Here is a 25,120-nt window from a genome sequence, read left to right on the forward strand (position 1 = left end):
TTCAGAGGCACAAAATCAATCGTAGATGCATCAATTCATTTATATATCATTTTTCTTATAATTTAAATGAAATATTTTCTATAGAACCAAGAAAATGATAAATAAATGTATGATGTATCCACGGTTGATTTTGTGTCTTTGGAATTTGTATTTATTTTCCAGATTATCGACCTTGTTCTTGTACTGCTGTCATGTAGGACATTTCGTTAATTATTTAACTTTGACCTCACGGTGGGACTATATTAAAACTAAATGATTTTTTTTTATTTAAATAATATACTTTAAACCTTAAGGACCAAAATAGGATTACGCCTAAATGTAAGGGACCAATTTAATATTTTAATTAAACTCTTGGTCAAATATATATAATGGGAGAGTGATTCCACTCCTCTTTAATCCATAATATCATTTTTTTTATTGAATGTTATTTCAAATTACTCTTAATTGAAAATTTTATAAAAAAATAAAATAATAAAATTAAAAGATATTTTTAAAAATTGCATAAAAAGAATGACATCATCAATTCCGAGAGTGGCAAAATCATTCTCCATTATAATGTCATCGAAGCAAACTCAAAACAATTTCATAATTCTAACCCAAATAAAGGTGGTGATTTTATTTTAATCCGACTATCTGCACAATTATGCGATGACAACTTGACAATGGATTAAAATAAACAATATTATTAAGAGATAATAAGAGGATTGCTTCTAGTGGGCCGTTGAATTGAGATTATCACCAAACTACCACGTAACAGAAATTATTTGGGTCTGGGCCTTGCAAGGGCAAAATTGTCATTGTGCAATAACCACCACACCGTGAACAACTAAAACCAGTGGCATCGTGCCGTGGGCACGAAGGGAAATTCCATTTTCGTAAAAACAGCTTCTCCTACTTAAATTCCTTAGTCCCGGCCTTTCTATAATTCTATTCTGTCCTCCTCAGCCTCCTACCACCACCAGGTACCAGTATCCCTAGAATTTTGTCTTCTCCGTTTTTTATTTTTATTTTCATTATTCTTAAGCTCCACTAATTTTTATCAACAAAAAATAACTTTATTATATCTTATCTTCCAAGTTCCTTGTACTGTTGTAGCTTGCAAGCTATTGCTGTTCATGTTCTCCGACTTGTTTACTTTACCAATGAAATACATCTTTTCATGCTTTTTCCACCCTAACGGATTCATTCGTTTCTATACCGTATCAGTTTATCTGCGATCCTTTTCTGTTGTAGATTTCAGCTTAGTTCTACAAATATGGTTTCATCTTGTTTGATTGTGGTGTCCGCTTATCGTGTTCGCTTTGCACTATTGTTTTTGTTAACTATAAATCTTTTCGTTTCTAAGATGGAGCTGTTTTTCCTTGTCCCTGTATTTGGAGCAATTTGTTTCTTATTCTGAGTTCCATTAGGAAATTGATGAATGAGGTTGAGGCCTGGGAACGAATTGTAACTTTTAGGATGTGGAAATTGGTACTTTGATTTCTAAGGGGAAAACAAATATTATGCAATATATACTTGATTAACCATGCATCAGGCTGAGGGAATTGTCTCAAGGGGGTAACACTTTATTTGAGCTTCAGAGAAGAGGTACCTTTAAAGCTCCAAGGGCGAGAGAGGGGTGCATGATGGAAGATAAAACAAGTTGATAATTGTATGTTGTTTCTATAATAGTCGTTGCATAGTACCAATCAATCCCATAACCTGCAGTCTTTAGGACTAGCCAATTTTAGTTGAGTGCTTTATCCCAAGTGACTGTAGTGGCCAAGTTCTTTATGCTCTTCCTCGACACCTGGTTTTTATGCTCCACGTTAGATTGCCGTTAACTCAATGGAACAAGCTTTTGTCTTCAGTTCTGGGAGTTGGGACTGCTCCATGCTGGTTCTGGATGCTCCAAGAATCTGCTGGTCTTGTTGGGTGGAGCAGCTGGATGCTTGGCCATCACTTCATTTTTTTAGGATAAAAAGAGTTTAATTTTTATGTAGTTGTCATATATTTTGGTGAACCAACTATTGCGCTTCTTGCTTCTTTCAAATGCTGGTGCAGCTATTTCATACTTACATGGTTTACTTAAGGGATTTGGGCTTTAAATTTAGGGGGAGGAAAAAAAGTTTGGCCATGACTTGGGTTAGGGGAACTGATACGGTGATACCGATGATCATGTCACTATACGATTCAACTCTTATATGCCATCTTGAACTGACTTGTTAATGTTTCAGAGTATTTCTCTGTTTGCATATATTGTTAATTGTTACCGTCTTGCTCTGATATAATTTCAACTTTTCTTTCTTGAAGAAGGTCAATTCCATGGATGATGGTCCTGGCAAAATAAACTTCATTCCTGATTACTTCCAAGTTCCAGCATCAGTTGCAAAATCCCCTGAGAACAGAACACCATTGATTACTGAACCTGGAACCAATAAATATTTGAGGTACTGTTTCCTGGTGGAAAGGAAAAGAGGATAATCCAAAAGTCATTAAGAGAGTTTGAGTCTATTTGATATCAGTCACTCAACCTAGATTAGTTTAGGTCCCGGCAGCATCTGTGGGGTCAGAGAACAATGAGGGCTGCTTCTATGTTGAGATTGTTTAGTCTGCGTGGGCTGCCATGGCTTGGTAATGGGGGTCAGGAAAAGGTATGCCTTGAGCAGCTCCTGTTCAGTGCACATTTCATCATTATAAGCTTCTGTTATGTCTTACTAAGACAATTTATAATTCTGTAGGTTGAGCTAACAGCTGCAGAAGTAGAGTCACTTCGATCAGAACTTGCCGATATGGAAGAGAGAGAAGCTCAATTGAAAGCTCAGTTAGTGACCCTTAACTTTGGACTATTATGGGCTTTTGTGTTCTACAGTATAGTATAAAATAGATTACATAAGAATAAAGATGCTAGCCATGCATTTGGTGTCTAGACTAGTGTTTCATGTAAATAATCAAAATCCTTTTGTTTCTCACAGGTTGGAAAATATCGATGAAATTTTGCGGTCATCTCGTCTTTCTGGATATTTGTACATTCGAAGTGTACTGACTGCCAAAAATTGCATTAGCTTACTTTGTGTGGATTTATACTTAACTATTCTATTTACTTTCAAGTTTAGTACCAATCTGCTTTCATTTTTCCCCCTCTACAGAGGTGGGCAACACTACCAGGAGAACCTCCACCTATAGATGACACAGACATAGATGATTGGCTTCCTCGCTTCATTGTTCTCCATGGTGCATGTCTGTATTTATATATGTTGTGTACAGGTAGTGAAATTAGTTGTTTTCCTCCCCTCCCTCTCCCGTTCTAATTACAATTGCTGATGAAGTGGGAAAATTTTGCAGATCTAAGTCCATTGGACTCCACGCTTCTGTCTGATATTGTTGAAGTAGGCGCTTTACCCAGTTTCAAGTGTGAAGATGATGAAATGCGATATGCCTTTTATATTTTAACTCCTCATGGATTACGTTATGAGTGTTCAAGCAATTCTAAGATAAAGGTGCGTCCAAGTTTAGATTATTTGTTTCTTAGAAGTAGTTATTTTAATCACGAACCCCTTGTTATGGCATTCAACATTAAATTCTCGTCATATTAAATGGCTTAGTTTCTCTCCGCCATTACCCTTTCAGGTAGACGCATGGTTATCAGCTTTACAAGCTGAGTGCAAATTGGATTGTGGCGCAACAGCTCCCAATGGTTCAGTTTAGGTGTGACATGTTTTACTCCTTTCTTTGTGGATTCTACTTGTGTAAATATCACACTAACGTCAGAGTTTTTATTTTAATTATTTGATTATTTCATTTTACTGTACATAACATAGCTCAGCAGTTATTAGGTATTCATGGAAGTTCTCTCTATCACTTAACCAGTTACGTTTAAACTTTCACTCCTTGCGATTTTGGTGATCTTCCAAGGTATCTAGATTCTTATGCCTTAACATATAGGCATACTGGTTGGTTTTGATGATGGATTGCTTAAATAGAATTGTGTGTGAGAGAGATATATGGTGGTGGGCATACTTTATATGCATAATAATGTACCTGAATATATATATGAACATTATTGGAGTGTCACTCTTTAACAAGAAGCATCTTTGCTCTGTATTAATAAGTTGAGATATGACGGGAAAAAAAGGCCGCAAGCCACTTGGGATATCTTATCTTTTTGGTCGTAAGAACAAAGAACTGAGTGATGAGTTAAAAAAATAAAAAATGTGGAGAACATCTTTTGTTTTCATCCCCATAACCATAAGTGCGCCTTATCCACCATGAGAGGAAATGCATGCCACTTGGCGATACTACTACTTTTTGTTTACAAAAGGAAAAAAAGGTTCATAGTCACTTTGCAAGGGCATAAAGAACATTTCTCCTCACTCTCTCTGCCTACCTCAATCTCTTCTTGCCTTCCTCTAACTAAACTAAACTAAAATTAATGGTGAGGTCATTTGCCAAAAGTGAGCTTCCGAATTAATAAAAGTGAGTTTTTCTCTTCAATCACAAGTGTTATTACTTATTCCTAACGTTGGATACGTACATCAACAAATTGTTTTGAGTAAAAATGTATTTTCTAGTACGTATTGTGTAAAATTGACTACGTTTTTTTTTAAATTAGTTCAAATTATATTATTTTGAATGAATCCTATTCACCTTTTATTTTTTATTTTAAAATCATTTAGATGTGGAATTTAAGATATTAAATTAATTATTTAAATTATTTTACTATTACATTTTACATAGAATATATTTTATAAATTTTATTATTCATTTTAAAAAATTTATAAAATTTACATATATAAACGTATTTTTTCTCTAAAATTTTGGTATTTATAATTTATATCTTTTCGTAATGAAACATGCAAATTTGTTAGCACGTGCCCGTACCATTTTTCTAGCTAGGCACTGACCAGTATTGGCATACCGTTCCTTTTTCCCTACAAAACCCGACCCAATATTGGCATCACAATTTCACATCCCATCAGTGTCTGCTGTCGCATCTATAGCTTAACCTGCCGCTGCCGTTGCTGTCATCTTTCTTCTTTGTGTGAAGCCAAAGCCGAAAAGATGACTTCTCAACTATTCAGATCCGCTTCCAGAGCCACCAGGTCTCTTCTCTCTGCTTCCAAGGCCTCTCGTTTCCACTCTGGTACTCCTCACTACCTCTCTCTCATCATGTTTTTGCATCTTCCTTATTATTAATATTCAATTCAGAATCTGAGAGTTTTATGTTCGTTGTGATATTACTGTAGGCGCCGCTGCTGTAGTTTCGTTGAGGAGTAAAGCGCCGTGTTTGGTTTCAAGTTATGGAAAAAGCGGTTCTGGCAGTGCACCCGCTTCCTGGATTTCAGGAGCTCTTGCTCTCCCCGCCGCAGGTAGGTTAGGTTCTTTATAATACAAATTTGACCTTTTCTAACACACAAATTTTGTTTATCTTATTTCAATGTTTTTTTTTCTCTTTTGCTGTGTTTACAGCTTACATGCTCCAAGATCAGGAGGTTCATGCTGCTGAGGTATGCTTTGCTTCTCTCTAACTGTATGATTGTTTCTTATTCTGTTCATCTTTGATTTGTTTATTTTGTTTATGCAGTTTGAACGCACTTTCATTGCCATTAAGCCTGATGGAGTGCAGAGAGGCCTGGTAAAGTGAAACTACATTGCTGGATAATATATATATATATATATATATATAAAACTACGCATTGCTTAAATAACAAAAATGCTATTCGTATTCTCGTATACCAAAATCAGCTATTAAAATCAACTACCAATGTATTTATGTATAAATACATATGTGATTTAATTTATTTTCAATGCGTATTTGTATTTTAATCGAATTTTTTATCGGTGCTAACTTTGGTGGCTGATTTTGGCATAGACCTAACATAATCGCTTAAATAATTAAGTTGAAGATCTAAGATTCTGTTCTGCTCTTGCAGATTTCAGAGATTATATCTCGTTTCGAGCGCAAAGGCTACAAGCTTGTGGGGATCAAAGTGTTGGTTCCTTCAAAGGAATTTGCCAAGAAGCATTATCATGATCTCAGTGAAAGACCTTTCTTCAATGAGCTCTGTGACTTCCTAAGCTCTGGCCCTGTTATTGCAATGGTTACAGCTTACACCTTACAACTTATAACTGACTCTTCCTCTTTCTTACCTTTGGAATCAAACACAAAACAATATGTTATTGTTTTTAGATTAGTCTCATTTTCCCTTGAATTCATGAAACAGGTTTGGGAAGGAGAAGGAGTAATAACTTATGGCCGAAAACTAATTGGAGCCACTGATCCGCAGAAATCTGCTCCTGGAACTATTAGAGGTGATCTGGCTGTTAATGTTGGAAGGTATTGTTTTTTACAAACACATTCTGATTTATTACAATTACACTAATACATACGGATTAATATACATTAATTCATCTTTTTATTAATTAAATGTGGTAATAATATCAAATGTGAGATTATTCAAACTAGTAATTACATTGTAAACAGTTTTTTATGGATACACATAGAACCTATTATATTATATTTTATATAGTAGACGTGCATTGTTCAATATCTGTTTATTACAATTTGATTGTTACATGTGCATGCAGAAATATCATCCATGGAAGTGATGGTCCAGAAACTGCTAAGGATGAGATTAAGTTGTGGTTTAAGCCAGAGGAGTTGGTTAGCTTTACCAGCAATGCCGAGAAGTGGATTTATGGTTCCAACTGAATTTTTCTTCTTTTTTTTCTTTTCTTTTTAATCCCTCACTCTTGGTATTCCAAGAACTTTGGCATAAAGAATGAGTACTGAGTAGGACAGTATAATTTTTAGATAGAATAAATTATTTGTCTGAGATTAGAGCAAATGACAACAACAACTCTCTATAGAGGCCATAGATATGCGGAATTGAGAATAGTAGAGTTGGTACTTAATACCGATGTATTTAATTCTTATGTTATTTCATGTTAGAAAAGAATGCCTCAGAAATTTTTATGCTAGTGATAAGTATCTTCTGCATATTAAGCTGCTAAATAATGATGAATATTATTATCAAAATATGCGCTTTATTCTTGGTTTAAAATGAAACACGAAATTTTTATGCTAGTGATAAGTATCTTTTGCATATTAAGTTGCTAAATAACGATGAATATTACTATCAAAATATGCGCTCTATTCTTGGTTTAAAAATGAAACACGAGCACTTGATCAGGTTTGATTCCAGCAAACCGTTTTCAAACACCTCTTTTAGGATTGTTTACACAAATTAAATATATTATTTTATTTCAATCAAAACATTATATTGTTGTAGTTTGGGCAATTTAAAAGAAAACACCAAGTTAAAAGGAATAGATGAAAATGAGAAATTGAACGAGAACAATTGAGTTGTCATCATAAATGAGGATGAGAGCATCTTAAAAGATACTTACATAGAGATTACTGGAAAAGAGGTATGGAAAAATGCTAGCGGTTATGGACTTATGGTATACTATGTATATGATTTTTTTTTCTCTCATGGAAAAATGTAATTTGAGTCTAATTGGATTCCAATATTGAATATTTTGAAACGTCTCATTGTAGATTCCAGCTTGAACATTTTTTTTCCACTTGTGAACCTCGGCTTAAATAAATTTGATTCCATTGTTAAATATCATACCCTCGCAATTTATTTATAGTAAATTATTTTTAAGAGATTGGTTTTGTCATTTTTTTATTATATTTATTTTTAAATAAATTTTTTAAATTAAAATAACTCTAAAAAATAATATTATCAAATATGAGAATGGAAAATATTTTTCCTTTGTTTTTAGCTGGTAAATGAGTCGACGCGAATATGCCTTGGTGCGCAAGAAGCAAGAAACAGTGAACTAAATCGGTAAATCCAGCTAAGCGGATTTGAAAGCGGCTAAAAACCGGGGTAAAGGCAGCTGGGAAACAGAGGAAAACGTCCGGGTTATGGGTTTGTGGATACAAATAGAAATTGACCCGCTTAACTCACCGCCATCTACCATCACATAAATATCGGATCCTCTTCTTTTAACCCTTTTCAGTTTTCAGTTTTCACCCTCTTCCCTCTATCGTTCTCTGCTCTTTCTCTTATCTCTCAGGAATAATACGAACCAAAACCCTAGCTAACTTCCGTAGGATTGCAACTCCATTCCAAGGTTTGAGATTCATCTTCTCCTACGAGTAAGGCTTCTCTCTCCAGCCTCTCTCTTTCTAATGTCTTTCCATTAGAAATTGAAATTTCAACATCGCCTTGTTGTTCTCCTTTTGTTGATCGAGTCCTTCAATGTTCCTTATAGAATTAGAAAACTAAGATGGTTGATAGTTGTAGGATTTTATAGGCAGCGATTTTGTTTTGTTATCGCTGTTAATTTAGCAGTTTCAGAACTCCATTGGGGAAAGTTTATTCCATGACCTTCTGTTGATGATATGCTCGACTTTTTTGCTGCTTCTTTACTCTTTTCGTTAAGAATCGCAAAGATGCTACTAATGTTTTCCTCCGTAACTGGCTTTTTTGTTGTTACTTCGTCCTGGTTGCTTCTAAATTTTGTCTTATGTGCTTATACATATGATATATCTAAGTATCAAATTATCAAATTATTTATACATTATCAGATGGCTGCCAAACCTCTTACAACGGAAGCAATTGCGCTTACAGAGAAGAAGATGGACATGACATTAGGTGTGCTTTATATTTTGAAGGACCTTTCGAAGCCATTTATTATTTCATATTTTCTCTGGTTAATGTTATCTAATATCCATAATCTTCTGATATTTATTTGTAGATGATATAATCAAAATGTCTAAGAACAAGAAGGCTAGGAAGCAAAGACGAGTTCCGGTAAGCATTTCCTATGTAAAATTGTATTATTTCATTACCTTTGCCACTTGGTGATGCCTTGTAGTATTTAACGTGGTTAACATTTTTTTCCTCCTTAATTTGTATGCCGACACAGAACAAGAGCATAAAGTCTTCGAACAATTTTATTCAAGATAAGTCTTCAAAGCTACGGAATTATATGGATTCAAGATCTTCTCTTAGACAGGTACTTGAGTTAATGAAACATGATTATATGAAGTTTCGTACCCTTGTTGTTTATGTATTCATGTTTCTAATATTACCTTTAAATATCATAACAATTAGGGGGCTCTTGCAAAAAGAAGGTCTAATTTCCAGGGAAACCAATTTCCTGTGGCAGCTGAGATTGCACGAAAAGCTGTTAATGCACCTCTGCGCAATAGAAATTCTAATCGCAGTAGGGTAGCTAGCTGGAATAAAGCAAGGTATTATATTTGTTTAATTCTTATTTACATCTGTGTTAACTTTTAGAGATATTGGAACATTAGATACCGGTAGGCATTTGACTATGGATGCAATACTTGTAAATAGCAAAAAACGAAAATTATTTTTTTTCCGTTATTGCAGGTAAAGCATGGCCCAACTTAATGTGCCTTCCATATATAAGTTTTTTTTAAACTCTGCTAAAGGAGCCATGTAGACATTATGAATGAGGGCAAGCCACATGTTTATGGAATTCTGTATTGAATACCTGCTTTAGAATCTGATAAGTCTATTGTGCAAACTTCATGATTTGAATGGGTCTATGTTGAGTGTCACTGTGGATATTGATTGTTAAATAATTGGAGTTTTATTGGTTGAGCTGGTTGGCGGAGCAACTGGATTTCTAACTAGGCCTAGTCTGATTCACTGGAATTATGTTGCTAAAAATGATAACATGAAGAGTCTTTCAGAAGTTTCTCACCCTGGATGTGGGGGAGTACCCATCGCATGCACAATACTGGGGACAATGTTGCCAATGATTAGTTGCTTGCTCATGGGAAAAACAACCGTGCGCTATTCGGTTGTTAAGGCACACGTGTAGTGATTGTGGCGCTGACTAAGCATGCATTTTTTAGAGAATTTGCCCATTATGAAGAGATGAGGTCATTGCTAGCACTACATTTTATGGCCACACTCGAGTTCCTGCATTGTGAGAATTGCTACACTTTTGTTTGGCGTCAGTTTTTTGGGTTGTTGATTATTGCCCGTCTCTCAGGTTGCTATAACTCTTCTCTTTGATATGAAAATTGGTTCTGAACACCTGATGGTTTATCTACCTTGAGACCATGCTGCATGCATGCAAGGATGCATACACTTGCTCTGCAGTATGATATTTTTTTTTTCAATTGGATCCCTCAATAAGTTGCAACATTCTACCTTCCTAGTTATTTATATTTTCAACAAAAGGCCAGATAATTGAAAAGATCCATGTTCAGTCCAATAATTGAAAAGATCTTTGTTCATTCTGTGTAGTAAAATAGTTTTTGCTACCAAGAATCTGGAGTCACTTTTCCATCGTTTCTCTCTATAGAAAACGTTGTGTTTGATAATCAAGTTAATAATTGTGGAGTTTGTCCGACTTTGGGGAACGTTGTGGTGGTGAAGGTGATCTGTAAATATCTGCTCCAAGTTACTTTATCCACCTGCACAGCTGCCATACCGTGGGTTGTTATGTGAAGAAATTGGTGTCCTTGAATCTTCTGGCAACTTTACATTGATGACTTGTGGGGAAGCCTTTAAGTCTTCAGTTGGTTTGGCAGTCTTTGTGGTATCACCTTTAAGTTTCACTGAAGTTTTTGGGTACCAGTTCAAACTACAGATCACACTGCAACTGTCTGCTCTGTGTGGAAATTTCGAATTGGTTCCTGAAGTTGGCCCTTGGCTATGTAACTAATGTCTTTGTCCTTGGTTCTTTTTCCCCTTCTTTCTTTGTAGTTGGATATGTATAGAATCCGATGGTAAGAAGCTCAACATTTTAATGAAGTGAAAGGTTATTAAGTAGTGTAAGGTCTCTGTTAGAGATCATAGTCAGTTGTGCTGAGCATTTTGGAGCTACTCGCTGTTGTTGGAGTATTTTGTATGTATTATGTGTCTTCACTTGAGTTATCCGTCTTTTCCTTGTGTGTGTAGGTTTCAAGTTCCTGCAAATCAGATAAGGGCTGCCAGTGGAGGTTTTCCTGCAAAGGTTTGCGACTAATTTCTTTACTGGTTGGTGTTATGTTTGTTTCTATCTTTTAAAGCTGCATTCAAGATTAACATTGTCTACTGTCTGAAGCAAAGAAGGCTTCTGGTGATGCTAACTGGTTATCAGTTGAGATTTATTTACTCATGCCATGCTTTGTTCATTCTGAATGAAATTGTACATTCTTCAATCCTGTGTGGTGCCATCTATATTTCTTGGGATTGGGGATTAGGGATTTAGGTTGACAGCTACTATTGTTGAGGTAAAACGATTTGTCCAATGATAATCAGTCACTTCCCGTTCTGTGATTGTTGTGGTTGGTGCCGAGCTAAACTAAAGTTTTATTTTATTTTATTTTATTTTTCATGGTTTAGCATCATTTATCCTGAAAGTGGCTTCCTAAGAGATTGGTTAGAGTTGTGCTTCATCTATATGCAAGCCTTTACTGTGAATTTTTACATGCAGCAACCAGTGCCTTCACCTCAGCCACAGCAGGGTAATGGAGATGTAGTGCCTAAGCAAAGGCCTCAGACGCTGGATTCACTCTTTGCAAACATGAAGGAACAAAGAATGAGAGTATTATCGAGGCAGAATAATGCTGTGCAGCGCAATGGGGGTGGAAATCGGAGGCCCCTATCAGGAAGAGGTCGACGTGGCAACTAAAATTACTGGCTGAAATCGAAGCTGTCTTAGTCTGCTGCATCCTGAGTGAGTGATGCAGGTTAAAATTTCTTAGTGTGCAAATGCAAAACCTAGATGTCTTTAACCTTAGGTGGAACACTATTCCTTTTTCATTCGGAGGTGTTTTGAACTTCTGTTGCTGTGCTCCTGCATTGTATATTACATTTCTCTGTTGATGTGCTCCTTCACTGTGTACGTCTGGTTCATAATGCGGTAAACTTGGGATTACCAGTTTGAATGTCATTTGAATTGCATATCATTGGAATATCCGTAGTTCGCTGCAAGGAAGATGTAATTTTTTGGCTTTCCTCCATTATTTATCCTTTAAGCTTTATTAATCAGCTTTTTCGTTTATTGAAAGGGTAACGTGTGTTGGTTTCTCGCCTTCAGTTAAGCGCTCAACATTGGGAGGCAATGATTCCACAATGGGGATTATTCAATTCTTTTTTCTGGTTTATTTTTTTGAGTCGTTTGAGTAGATCATAAGAAAAATTACGATTAGGGGACTTTTCTACCGGTGGACTTTTCTACCCGTCGTTGCTTTTGTCAAGTTGTATTAAGTGTTATTCTTTAAAAGGAGCAATAACGTAGTATTATTTTTGTTTGAAGTGTTCCACTAATTATGTTGTCAATGGTTAGCCGAGATAGATAGCCAAATTCATTTTCAAAAAAGTTTGAAAACTGAAAAGAAAAAAATGTGTCCGAAATTTTATGGATAACATTGTTCTCAAGGATATTGGAATATGAATATTCTAATGTTATTTTCATATTGGAATTTGTGTTTTTAACTTTATGGTTAAGTTTGATTCTCTGATTATAGGGGTTAATCAGATTAAAATTTTTACAAATAGAAGTTATATATTTTAAACAGGATTTAATTGAATGTGAAATGAAATCTTAGGAAATCTAAAAATCACCAAAATGACAATTTCAAAGATAAGTTCCTCCGAATATTTTTCAGAAATAATTGACATAAGATTAGAGTTACGATTAAAATGAAAAGCGTGTTGAAGTAAATAGATTAAAATGATTAGTGAGTTGATTCTTCAATAGAATTAGATGCTCCTATATGACCCTCCTTGGATCAGGTTTAAATGTTGGATCACTTTATAACATGCTTGGATCAAACACAATATATTAATTTAATTTAGGCAATTTCAGATTTAATTTGTAATGTGTTTTAAAATTAATTTTTTCAATGGGATTTAAAGCTGTGTATGTTTCCAATATAAAAACGAAATATACCACCATCCCTTTAAAATTACAAAACAAACAAGACGAATCAACATCGGAGCTGATTAGGTGCTAACCGCATTAATCAAGTCGAGTGCAAGTATATAGAACAAAAGCGTAACAACTCGCAAAATACAAGATCAAGCTAGTTTAAATTTTTATTTCAACAATCCCATCCCCCCCCCCCCCCCCTTTTTTTTTCGAAAACAAAAGATAACAAACAAGAAAGTAATGTAATAAAAGTCTTCTCCTCCTTGATGCACAATCCAACAAAAGTCTTAAGTAACCAAAAAAACAAAAAAAGTTGCTAGCTTAATTTGAAAATTTCAGAATTTGTTTACCAATCCAAACCTAATTAGATTTAAATTATTTGTGTTGTGAGAGGCCTCCAGCCCGTACAGGCCTACACGTAATAACGACATAAAAAGCGAAGTGAGGCAGGTTTTCAGCCACGCCACCATCCTCCATTTTTTTTCCTACTCAACTCTAGTCTCTTCAGAGCTGCCAGTCAACACAAAAGAATCCACAGAAACCTGGTAGGGGTCATACCTTAACCAAATTCTATTTAATGTTTTTGCCCATGGCACACTATTTCTCAGCTGATATCTAACATCTAACTTCTACTTAAATTGTTGTTCCGATAGGAGAAACGCGTGAAGGGAAATGGCGCAGAAGAGATTCATCGTTGAAGTTGAGAAAGCCAAGGAGGCCGAAGGAGAGAGGCCGTCAAGAGGTCCTGTTTATCGGAGCCTCTTCGCAAAGGATGGATTTCCTCCGCCTGTTCCCGGCCTCGATAACTGCTGGGATATTTTCCGGTTACTTCACTTACTCGAACATTTTTTTGTTGGTGGTTCAGGTTCAGCATTTTATTTGTTTCACTAAACTCGTTGGAATTGGATTCCTTTTTTTGTTTTAATTTCTCTCTAACTACTTAAGCACTGCTCTATGATCTGTTTCGGATTTAGGTAGAGTTTCGATCTGAATTGTCCACTGTAAAACTAGTCAACTTTCAAACCGCATCTTCTAATTCAGATTAGAAGTTGAGCATGTGGTTTAATTTCATTTGATTTAGGACCTGAGAGAACACGATGTGTGTTAATCATTTAATCCAGCTCTTTAGTACAGTTTACTGAGTTTAGTTGCATTTAAGACTCGTTTTGGTATAATATTAGACGATTCGGTTCTGAATGCAAGTACTTCCTTTCCAGAACTTCTGTCCAGAAATATCCGAAAAATCCAATGCTTGGTCACCGGGAAATCGTGGATGGGAAGGTAAACTTACCATGCCATCTAGATCTTTTATGTTATGGAAGTTTCCTGCCATTGCTTGACAGCAGCTTTGACTTTTGGTTGACTTGAATGCACCATTTTTTACTTTTGGTATCTTTTCATAGCCCGGCAAGTACAAGTGGAAAACATATGAAGAAGTATATGATCTGGTGATAAAGATTGGGAATTCCCTCCGCAGCTGTGGCTATGGGGAAGTAAGTCGGCTATGCCATTCGCATTAGAAAATTAAGCTGTTATTTTGGTAGTGTTATTGTTTTCTATTAAATGTTTTATTAGTATTGTTCTCTGTTTCTTTTGGATGTTTAGGCCCGTTTAACCACAAAAGTGCATAGTTTCGTAAAAATGTCTACCCCAAGGACTTGAAATGTTCTTGATTGTTTCATATCCGCATGCAAAAGAATGGTTCCGTACTGAATTACTTTACATATTGTTATGATACGCCATTGACATTTAGTTCTTTTTGTTTTTTTGGCAACTAAGCGTTGCCTAGTGGCTATTGTTATATATGAGTGTGGTTTTTTTTCCTCTATATAATAAGTTGAGCTTCTGTGCTTGAGTCATGTATTTGCTTTACAGGGTGTAAAATGTGGAATTTATGGTGCCAATTGTGCAGAGTGGATTATAAGCATGGAGGTATGTCTAATTTTCAATTTATCTTCTCTTTGTTGAACTTTTCTATCTGATTTTTCTATACACTATGTTTGCTGTAGTTTCTTATTATATTTATGGCTTTTGTTAAGGTAACTAGTAATTTATACGAGTACAGGTTCCTGAGTATACATATGTCAACTAGATGAGTTGTTAGTTAGTTAGTTCAAATAATAAATTAAAGTTAATATTTTAGAATTAACCTATAACATATTTTTCATCAAGAGAATTTAGCCAATATTGTTAAAAATGTTTGTTTACTGTTTTAATATGAACCGTCTCAATTATGGTGCTTCAAAAACCATATTACATTTTTTTCATTTTTTGCTTTTGGACTACTTCCTCTTGAACCAAAATGGCTTTGACGATAGCAGCAAGGTATTGGGCGGCGATGGCCATAGGGTGCTGGGTCGATGGTGTGGATGGTCACTGTGTCATCATTATGACATAGAATGCTGGAGAAGAGTAAAAGAGGAAAGATAAAGAGAGAGGTTCTGAGATGATTTTTCAGAAATACAGAATGGGAGTAACAATTACTTGGAGCAAACTGCAACATTAAATAAATATTTTCGTATTTTATAAAATTCGAAAAATAAATTTAAAAAATTTTTAAGAAAAAAGGGTTAACAAGTAAAACACACAAATGGGTATTGTTTAGTGTTTACTCACTAGAAAATGTTGGTACCAGAATAATCCCTTATATTATCTGTGGATATTTTCTGTGTTTTTTTTTTATGCTGTATCTATATTATTGTTTCCATGTTTAGTATTTTGCTTTTGTTTGCTTGTACTTGTCTGTTCAATATCTTCTTTCTCTGGTAAGGACCACTTCTATTGCTTGGTGCTCTATGCCTATGTGGTGAGCCTCCCTGGCGACCTAATAGCCTTTTATATGTTGCTGAATAGCTTCTTCCACTCAATGGTTTTTGGACATGTAATAATTGCAGGCCATCAATGCTCACGGACTTTATTGTGTTCCTTTGTATGATACCTTAGGTATGTGCAGAGACAGACCTTGTTTAGCATATTTCATGGTGACTCTTTTACTCAACTGCAAGCATAGTTTGTTTTCCAATATGTTTTCACAGGACTTGTGATAAAACTGAAAAGTGTGTGACCTTGTGGGGCTCATGTAACTCTTACATTTAATAAATGAATTCACTGATCCGTTTGCAATTTTTTTGAATAATTTATCTTTGGTGAACAAGAATTATTCAAGGGCCAAATTCACACTTGCATTGGGAACTCCCATGGTTATTTAGCAGTTTTTATATTATTTCCAAATAACATTATCAAGAAATAAGCTAGTTCACGAATTTGTGTGTTTTTGAAATCTTAACCAATTTATGAATAAAGCTACATTGTGTTTGAAAATTTTGTAATTACTAAGCATGCACCGACACCTGTCACATAAAATGTGGTAACTTATCTTTCAAAACAATGACGACATTTGAAATTTAACAGCATGCAGAAAAAAATTGGAACTCTGCATTAAAGAACATCCAATTGTACAGCTATTGATAATCAATTACAAGTTGTTTAGGTTCTATATCAGGCTTAAGGTTCAAGGATGGATATATGTGGCATCCTAATACTTTCTCTAATTATAATGACCATTGTTTTTGACACACGGATATGACTTAGGTGCTGGCGCTGTAGAGTTTATTATATGCCATGCAGAGGTATCTGTATCATTTGTAGAAGAAAAGAAAATACCGGAGGTTCGCCTATTAAAATCCCTTCTTTTTTATATTGGTTTACTATTTTTGAAAGATTAGTCTATCTATCTTTTTCCTGAAAATGTTTCAGCTATTGAAGACATTTCCAAATACAACAAAGTATCTCAAGAGTAAGAAGTTCCTTTGATTCTATCCATTCCTTCAGATATTTGTACAGAAAAATATATTCATGAAAAAGAAGCAATCACCTCTTTTTCTTTGTGCAGCGCTTGTGAGCTTTGGGAAGGTTACACCTGAACAAAAGCAAGAAGTTGAAAAGTTTGGGTTGGCAATATATTCGTGGGATGAATTTTTGCAAGTGGTATGTTATTCATTTCTTGTATTACCTTTTGCGCTGATATGAGAGATGATTCTTTCCTTGGCGGTATATTTAATACTCTTTCGCGTGAAAATTGATCTATCCTCTATCGCCATCCACCTGTGTTCTACTTGAAAGATACTTTGTTAATAAATTATATAAATTCTACTATTATTGGCTGTTGAGGTTGCTGGTTTAACATGATCTTGGAACAAGAAGAGCCTTTCCTACTGTTAGAAATGATAAAACTATCTTTATGCACCTGCAGTGGGTGTATTAGTGATGTACGTAGTAAACAACTAGTGAACAGAGTTCTGTGCTCTGGGAATTAGAGAAGGGAGGAGGGGATAGGGAAAGCATTCCTTTCTTTTATTAATAATAGGAAGTAAGGCTGCTATGTTGTAAGTAGAAACTCAAGGACATATTGGTTACTTCAGTTCGGTCATGATGGTGTGGGAAGGAATTTTTCTTTTGCTTCTTAATTTTTCTCAATGACTTTTACAGGGTCAAAATCAAAGTTTTGATCTTCCTGTGAAGAAAAAGAGTGACATCTGTACAATAATGTACACTAGTGGAACTACTGGCGATCCCAAGGGTGTGTTGATATCTAATGAGAGTATCCTTACTCTCTTAGCTGGGGTTAAGCGACTGTTGGAGTCTGTCAAGGAGGAAGTAAGTTATTTTATTTTCCAGCACCTTGATTTTTCTAATAAATCCATGAATGCACAGAGCACTCCCACTGTGCACTTTTATTTCATTCAAGTTAAGCATATTATATATCACATTTTTTAACAGTCTAGCTTATTAGAATTTTAGGATGCATTAAGATTCTAAATCTGTTAGGTGTACTTTTGTTGACTTCTAATCTCCTTTCGTGACAGTTGAATGACAAAGATGTCTACTTGTCATACCTTCCTCTTGCACATATCTTTGATAGGGTCATTGAAGAGCTATTTATATGGCATGGTGCCTCCATTGGTTTCTGGCGTGGGGTGAGTTTATGTTGTGCTAAATCTGTCATTACCAAATGGAGATTTGAAGTGATAACTGAACTTTGGTTTTGATTTTTATCTGCAAAAGAAAGGACAAATTTTGATTTGGAAGGACTATGACCACAATTATGCCATGGCTGCAGGATGTCAAATTGTTAATTGAAGACATTGGGGAGCTAAAACCAACTATTTTCTGTGCTGTTCCACGTGTGCTTGATAGAGTGTACACAGGTATCTTATCAACATCATATGTTGCTGATGATCCAATTATAATTTTAGTAACGTTAAAGTAGTGTGCTAGGATTACCCAATGTGATTCTGTAACAATTTTCTTAAGTTCTGTTTCTTTTGTATCCATATTTCTGAGCAGCCTCTGCACCCTGTTCTCCATCTGATATACAGGTTTGACACAAAAGGTTTCCGCTGGGGGCTTCCTGAAACAAGCATTATTCAACTTTGCTTACTCATAGTAAGTACAATGGTATTATAATTTGTAAACAGCTACTTGAGAATGACAACGCAATGAAATGTTACGGACTCTCTAAAAAACTATGAAGTTTGAGTGTTCTTGATCCAAATCACACATATTTTATCCAAAGTATTGGCACTCCCTGAGTAAGCATTGCAGTATTCTAATAACCGAACTCTAAAATTGGCTGCAGTAAGTTGAACAACATGAAGAAAGGGAGAAAGCATGAAGAGGCATCTCCACTTCTTGACAAAATTGTGTTTGATAAGGTAGTAGAATGCATAAGTTTTAGTTCCGCAGCCTATGAGAATCATCAGGAACTGTAAATCATTATATTTTTTTAACTAGTCTTGCTTTTGCAACTTGATCAGGTGAAGCAAGGGTTGGGGGTCATGTACGCCTCATTTTGTCTGGAGCAGCACCTCTATCTCCACATGTGGAGAGTTACTTAAAAGTGGTTACTTGTGCTCATGTCATACAAGGATATGGTATGCTCTTGTTATTTCAGAACCTAATTTTCACCAGGTCATTTTTTCTTTTCCTTCTGAAGTCATGTTTTCAAAACAGCCAAGCTTGATTGAAATGTCGACAAATTTCTGCTGAAGTTTGGTTCTGTTGATTAGTTGATAACTTGTTACCATAGGTTACCATCTTAGGGTGTATCTGAAATTATTTAAGATAGTTAATCACATGAATTCAACTATTCAAGTTATTTTCTAACTATTGAAATTGCTCTATTTTGTTGTAGCATACTTTGAATTTCTATAAACTTAAAAACCTTAGTATAATTACTGACCATTCAATTCATTATTGTTTTTCTAGAATAATTTTTAATCCAACATTTTCCTTATATCCTAGATGAACAAGGAAACAATGAAGAATGAAAGAAAACTTGCCTCCCATTATTTTGAGCAAGTCAAATTTGCCTCCTTGATAAATTTTAAAAACTTTTGGCAAATAAGAACTTAGTCTATTGACACACTAATAATTGAAGCTCCATTTATGTTTTGTTTATTCTAATTTGAATTTCATCAGGTGGTTATAGCTCTTGTAATATACTTTGGACTTGATTATTGTGATTTTGTTGAAATGACAATAGGTCTGACTGAAACCTGTGCGGGAACCTTTGTCTCACTACCACATGAAATGGATATGGTCGGGACAGTGGGGCCACCCGTACCGAATGTTGATGTGTGCCTGGAATCTGTTCCTGATATGGGATATGATGCCCTTGGAAGCACACCAAGAGGAGAAATTTGTGTTAGGGGAAATACCTTGTTTTCAGGGTACTACAAACGGGATGACCTCACTAATGAGGTTCTGACCGATGGATGGTTCCATACAGGTTATTTATTTTTATCATCCAAAATTGTAGTTATGCCCTCTTGAATTGGTTGTTTGGTTATATTGTTCTCCTTTTGAATGATATATTCAACAGGGGATGTTGGAGAATGGCAACCTGATGGAAGCATGAAAATTATTGATCGGAAGAAGAATATATTTAAGCTTTCACAAGGAGAATATGTTGCTGTTGAAAATCTGGAGAATGTATATCGTCAACTCTCTTGTATTGATTCGGTATGATCTCAGATCATTTTCATTCTTTTTGGGGTGCCCTGGCTTTAGTTGATTTATTGTCCATTTCAAGCTTCAGAATGTGTAGGAGATGCAGTTTTATTCTTGAAAATTTTACTACCAGCATATACACGCATACATTGGCAATAGTCCATGTTTAGACGTGGGAATTAACAGAGCATGTTGATCTGCTATATGTAGTGTTTGCATTCTGTGGCTAGTATTCGTGTGGCTTGTATTTGAATGATTATTTGTTTAACATGAAAATGCATGAATGATATCAACTGGTATATTTGGTGCTCAGATAAAAAGCACAACTTATAGTAGATCATAGCCGCAATGTTCTGTTCTGTGCTCCAATACAAACATTCTTTCTCCTGTTTCAGATATGGGTTTATGGTAACAGTTTCGAGTCCTTCCTTGTTGCTGTTGCTAACCCCAGCAAGCCAGTACTTGAACGATGGGCGGAAGAAAATGGTATAAAGATTGACTTTGATTCTCTATGTAAAGACTCGAGAGCAAAAAGTTACATACTTGGGGAGCTCACAAGGATTGCAAAGGAAAATAAGGTCTTATTTAGTTTGCCCTACGTCGTTGTCCAAATTTGTTATGTTTGCATTATATCTGAGAGTCATACTTTGAATAAAGTTTTACATTAAACTAAAGTGTATATCACCATCCATGTTGCTACTACTATTCAAATATAAAGAATATGAACCATTTATCACATATTTACTTAGCATTGTACACGCAACCACAAAGAAGATATTCTTCTCTAAATATTAGTATATGTTCCGTGATTTAATGGTTGATGGATCAATCATTCTGTACTTTAATAAATAATAAAAATTATTTAAGTGATATGTATTTACCTAACTAAATTTTCCTGAAGCCTTTTCCTTTTTACTTTTTTGCAGTTGAAAGGTTATGAGTTTATAAAAGACGTTCATCTAGACCCAGTTCCATTTGACATGGAACGTGACCTTATAACTCCCACATATAAGATGAAGAGGCCTCAGTTGCTTAAATATTACAAGGTACAAGGTTCTTATGATTTAATTTGATTTGTTTTTCCCTTTCCCTTTTAGTCCATAACTTATGCTGTGTATGATGTTGAAAGTACTGACTGTATTTGTTTGGTGCTCAGAATGTCATCGATGACATGTACAAGAGTGGAGGCAAACGCAGTGCTTGAGGTATGCTTTGGTGACTGTATATATGATTACTGAATACTGAAAGATTATGCTTCTGACCAATCGTACAAGATAAGAAAATAGATACCTGAAGCACTCTAGTTATGAGAACACTGTTTCGCCACGGATAGGAGCAAAACAATTATGTACCTTATGCATGTAACTTTGTTTTTCTTGTTAAATGGGCTACACTAAAGGCAGACATATGCAATTGGAATTTTGGAATGAACTTCTTTGCTACGCCAGTTCTCTTTAAGTTGAAAGCCTACTATTTTGTTATACTCTAATTATTTCCGTCTTCAATTTGATTTGTAAATTTTCATAACTAATCGAGTATAGTGTGTAGGACACGACAACTGTTTGACTTTGTAAGTTTGCATAGTTCACAGCACAAAACACATCCAAATTAGACTCAGGTCCTTAAGAGTAATATCTGCACACCAATATGTAGATGTATATACGAAACATAATCTAGTCTTAGAAATCTAAGAATTAAGGTATTGGAATGAAACTAATATCAGATTTTACAAGTAATAAAGTTGTTGCCGATTGCCATACAAGATTTAGCATGCACAAACCATTTTCCTTCAGAAAGAAATAAAGAGACCGCATCAATGTATAACGCAGAATGATCCCATCCCTTCCGGAGGCATGAAGCAAGTGGCTATAATATAACATAAGGCAAGTGGCTGTAACAAGGCCCATTAGTCATTACACCACACAGCTGGTTCCAACAGAATTGTTGATAAATGATAAGAACGATATTAAAAAAAAACAAAACGACACCGCTTTTAATGAAACAAATGAGCCGAAAATACGGTGGGCCGTAGATAAAGTTTAGTTGGAGTTAATGCATAGATACAATATTGATGATCAAACGTCAACAACAATTTTCGATATGGCAAAATTAATTAATCAAAGTTATTTCTATGGGCAAAGCCCAAACCTGTTTACATACATCATACATGTACTCTTCTGCACCTAAAAGTTTTCTTTCTTTAGTGCTGAATATTATACCATAATCATTTCTTATCCTAGAAAACATATTATTTCTATTATTTATTTATAATATTTTACTATATAAAATCATATATTATGTAATCTAAACAAAATATATCATTTTGAAATTAATTTTATATAAATGAACTATGTAACAAATAATAATAATAATAATAATGATGATAATAATAATAGAATTTTTCTTGATAACAATACCATATTTTAACCACTTATCTTACAAATTTACAAGCAGTGAATATTAGACTACAAAACTAGTTGCACATTTATTCCATTTATAATAGTAATATACATATGTATCACCCAACACGTTATTTGCCAAGTTGGTGTATTGGAAATAATTCATGAGACTTTCTTGTGTGACCAGTACCATGAAATTCTGAGAAATATAAATGCCTATGATATGAGTTGAAAATCTTGGAATAATATCATTATATATGTTGTTTATTTTATTTTAAAAATCTTAACATGCTTATCTATCTCCTGACACTAAAATAAAAGTAATCCTTACTTTTATGCTTTTCAATTTTCCATACACCAGTACATAAGAAAGTGTGAAATCATTATATATATATCTTACTTCCTTGGTTTATTTTTGTTGCTCACTTTATTATTTTTTTACACCTCCTTATTTTTCCGTTTTTACCCTAGCATGCTATATATAGTAATGGTTTTGACTTTTAAATGGTAGACTAATTTCACTAAACATGTCATAATGTTGGTTGATTTTTCTTTTCTTTAAAAATGAATTTTCATAGTTTTTTCTTCTCTTAAAAGTAATCCACACTTCTTTTATCTGTGAAAACTAATATAGATGTCCTATATGCAACAAAGTTCAGATAATTTTATTTGAAATGACAAATTAAATGTCATATACTGTATATTTTTTAAAGTTTAAATAGTTAAATATAAGCAGATTAAATTCTAAAATTCTTTTGATGGAAAAAAAATTATTAATTATATTAATTTTTTGAAAATATATTAAATAGAGATATATCAATAATTTATATCAAATAATTATTAAAAATATATTTAAAAAATTAATATCTGAATTCAGAACGCTGTTTTAGTCTGATTGCAATGAGTTTAATACCATCACAATAAAAGAAGGGATTGTAGTTGGAACTAGTATAGTGTTAGACAACAAAATCAATTAAAAATTAGCCTTGGTTTATAATTTGTAATTTGTTTGAATATATATTTACTTTATGAGTATTGTACCAGAAAAAATTAAGCCTTGGTTCATAATTTATAATTTGTTTGGTGACTTTAGTTATTTTATTATATTTTTCATAATAATAAACAACACCTGAGTATATATATATATATATATATATATATATATATATATATATATATATATAAGAGTTGGACCCCTATTCATATATAGGCGGTTAGTAAAACTACCAGAAAAAAATTAGCCTTGGTTCGTAATTTATAATTTGTTTGGTGACTTTAGTTATTTTATTATATTTTTTCATAATAATAAACAACACCTGAGTATATATATATAAGAGTTGAACCCTATTCATACATAGGCGGTTAGTAAAACCACTTAAACAGAGTATGTCTTCTAAAAATAAGATCCAGAATTTGATTAGAGAAAAAACACTTTAAACAAAAGAAGAATAGGTTTTGTTCATCACTCTCATCCTGACATTACAGTACAAAACTTGATTAACAAAAAAAATACGTACAACACAGTTAAACAAAAGAAGAATATGTTTTTCTTATATTACAGTACAAAATTTAATTAGTAGAAGAAACACTTTAAATAATAGAGTACCTTTCTTTCGATTTATTGTACCGAGTCTGAACCTTGAGATACGCCCGCATCAGAATCAGAGATGACGCCACCGTGTGAAGAGTCACATCACAATTGTACGCGTATCCACGGAATAATACAGCTTCAAACACAGGTGTCTCCCAACCATCCCTCCCTTTCGTCATTCATCAGCTAAGTCACTGCCAGCATATAAGTAACCGATTCCAAAATTCAGCCAAAAATTCAAACGTCACATAAATAATCACTTTGTACATTACTTAAAAGTATCAAAATATTACAAATTTTATCTCTGAATTTTTTAGCAGAAAATTATAACAAATTTGATTGCCAAATTTAATTGTACAAAAAACACATTACACCTAAGTTCTGATCCAAAATTTACATTAATCACTATTTTCAGTAGTAAAAAATAAGAAAAGTTAGCAAATCTACCAAAATATTAACTTTTAGTTTAGATAAATATTTTAATTTACTGTAGTTAAAGATGAAAATAAGACTAGCTAACTTTAGCCTACAAATAAAAAGTTACCATATATTTACAAATAAATTTGCTTCATATTTTAGTGTGTGTTTGGAGTCAAATGAAAGTTTACCCTCAAATTGATTTTTCATAAAATTTGAGATTTTAATAAAAAAAAAAAAAAAAAAAAAAAATTCTTATTAATTAGATTTATATTATTTAATAATGTTTATATTAAATAAATTATAATAATTATGGTTTTATTATTCTTTATGATTAATTTTTTTAATTTGTATTTTTTAATAGAATCAATAATATATATTATAAAAAAATACAATAATAAACGACACAAAAAAAATTACAATAACAAATTTTATAAAGACAAATCGAAAAATAAATAAATAAATATGAAGAGATTATATTATTTAAACTAGAGTTTATTAGTTTATATTTTTTTAGTTATTTTTAATATTCTTTTATTTAGTATAATTTTAGATTATAATTTTTATTATTTATAATTTTATTATTATTTTTAAGATTAACTTTTTTATTTAATTTTTCATTTCTAATAGAAATAATAATTTCTAAGATGGATTGTTCTTTCTATTCTTTGCAAAGAAGAGAATAAAATAGTAATAAATAAATATAGAAACTAAACCTACTTAGAAGTGTTTTTTATGCCAAAAATTAAATTAAACACGTTCTTAATGGTATTGTGGTTAGAAGTAAAAATAAATCAATACCAATCTA

At 33.6% G+C, this 25,120-nt stretch overlaps 3 protein-coding genes across 3 annotated transcripts; all 3 read left to right on the forward strand.

The window, feature by feature from the left end:
- The first annotated feature begins 825 nt into the window (after nt 1-825).
- On the forward strand, nt 826-6,960 carry LOC112801417 (uncharacterized). The gene is made up of 15 exons (XM_025844127.3): nt 826-962; nt 2,293-2,429; nt 2,528-2,633; nt 2,721-2,803; nt 2,955-3,018; nt 3,129-3,246; nt 3,325-3,479; nt 3,610-3,655; nt 5,033-5,122; nt 5,226-5,348; nt 5,449-5,486; nt 5,564-5,614; nt 5,913-6,080; nt 6,204-6,316; nt 6,568-6,960. Exons 2-15 carry the CDS (start codon nt 2,305-2,307, stop codon nt 6,689-6,691), a joined length of 1,404 nt encoding a protein of 467 aa, XP_025699912.1. The 5' UTR covers nt 826-962; nt 2,293-2,304; the 3' UTR covers nt 6,692-6,960.
- A 1,002-nt stretch (nt 6,961-7,962) lies between these two features.
- On the forward strand, nt 7,963-11,954 carry LOC112801418 (uncharacterized). Its single transcript, XM_025844128.3, has 7 exons — nt 7,963-8,149; nt 8,582-8,648; nt 8,752-8,807; nt 8,923-9,012; nt 9,111-9,250; nt 10,938-10,992; nt 11,455-11,954. The coding sequence occupies exons 2-7, from the start codon at nt 8,582-8,584 to the stop codon at nt 11,650-11,652; spliced, it is 606 nt and encodes a 201-aa protein (XP_025699913.1). The 5' UTR covers nt 7,963-8,149; the 3' UTR covers nt 11,653-11,954.
- A 1,085-nt stretch (nt 11,955-13,039) lies between these two features.
- LOC112801419 (long chain acyl-CoA synthetase 4-like) lies at nt 13,040-21,363 on the forward strand. Its single transcript, XM_025844130.3, has 20 exons — nt 13,040-13,439; nt 13,548-13,718; nt 14,112-14,175; nt 14,298-14,387; nt 14,770-14,826; nt 15,789-15,837; nt 16,486-16,562; nt 16,651-16,690; nt 16,787-16,881; nt 17,383-17,550; nt 17,760-17,870; nt 18,014-18,101; nt 18,273-18,339; nt 18,533-18,624; nt 18,717-18,827; nt 19,439-19,684; nt 19,778-19,917; nt 20,301-20,483; nt 20,832-20,951; nt 21,062-21,363. Exons 2-20 carry the CDS (start codon nt 13,567-13,569, stop codon nt 21,107-21,109), a joined length of 1,998 nt encoding a protein of 665 aa, XP_025699915.1. The 5' UTR covers nt 13,040-13,439; nt 13,548-13,566; the 3' UTR covers nt 21,110-21,363.
- Nucleotides 21,364-25,120: the final 3,757 nt, after the last annotated feature.

Source organism: Arachis hypogaea, chromosome 5, assembly GCF_003086295.3.
Source record: "Arachis hypogaea cultivar Tifrunner chromosome 5, arahy.Tifrunner.gnm2.J5K5, whole genome shotgun sequence".
Lineage (NCBI taxonomy): Eukaryota > Viridiplantae > Streptophyta > Magnoliopsida > Fabales > Fabaceae > Arachis > Arachis hypogaea.

Coding starts and splice junctions, on each gene's coding strand:
- LOC112801417 (XM_025844127.3), top strand. CDS start 2,305: ATGGATGATGGTCCTGGCAAAATAAACTTCATTCCTGATTACTTCCAA. Junction 3,480..3,609: donor CAAGCAATTCTAAGATAAAG/GTGCGTCCAAGT, acceptor TTACCCTTTCAG/GTAGACGCATGGTTATCAGC. Junction 5,487..5,563: donor AGGAGGTTCATGCTGCTGAG/GTATGCTTTGCT, acceptor TTGTTTATGCAG/TTTGAACGCACTTTCATTGC.
- LOC112801418 (XM_025844128.3), top strand. CDS start 8,582: ATGGCTGCCAAACCTCTTACAACGGAAGCAATTGCGCTTACAGAGAAG. Junction 8,649..8,751: donor GAAGATGGACATGACATTAG/GTGTGCTTTATA, acceptor ATTTATTTGTAG/ATGATATAATCAAAATGTCT. Junction 8,808..8,922: donor GGAAGCAAAGACGAGTTCCG/GTAAGCATTTCC, acceptor ATGCCGACACAG/AACAAGAGCATAAAGTCTTC.
- LOC112801419 (XM_025844130.3), top strand. CDS start 13,567: ATGGCGCAGAAGAGATTCATCGTTGAAGTTGAGAAAGCCAAGGAGGCC. Junction 14,827..15,788: donor AGTGGATTATAAGCATGGAG/GTATGTCTAATT, acceptor TAATAATTGCAG/GCCATCAATGCTCACGGACT. Junction 19,918..20,300: donor AACTCTCTTGTATTGATTCG/GTATGATCTCAG, acceptor CTCCTGTTTCAG/ATATGGGTTTATGGTAACAG.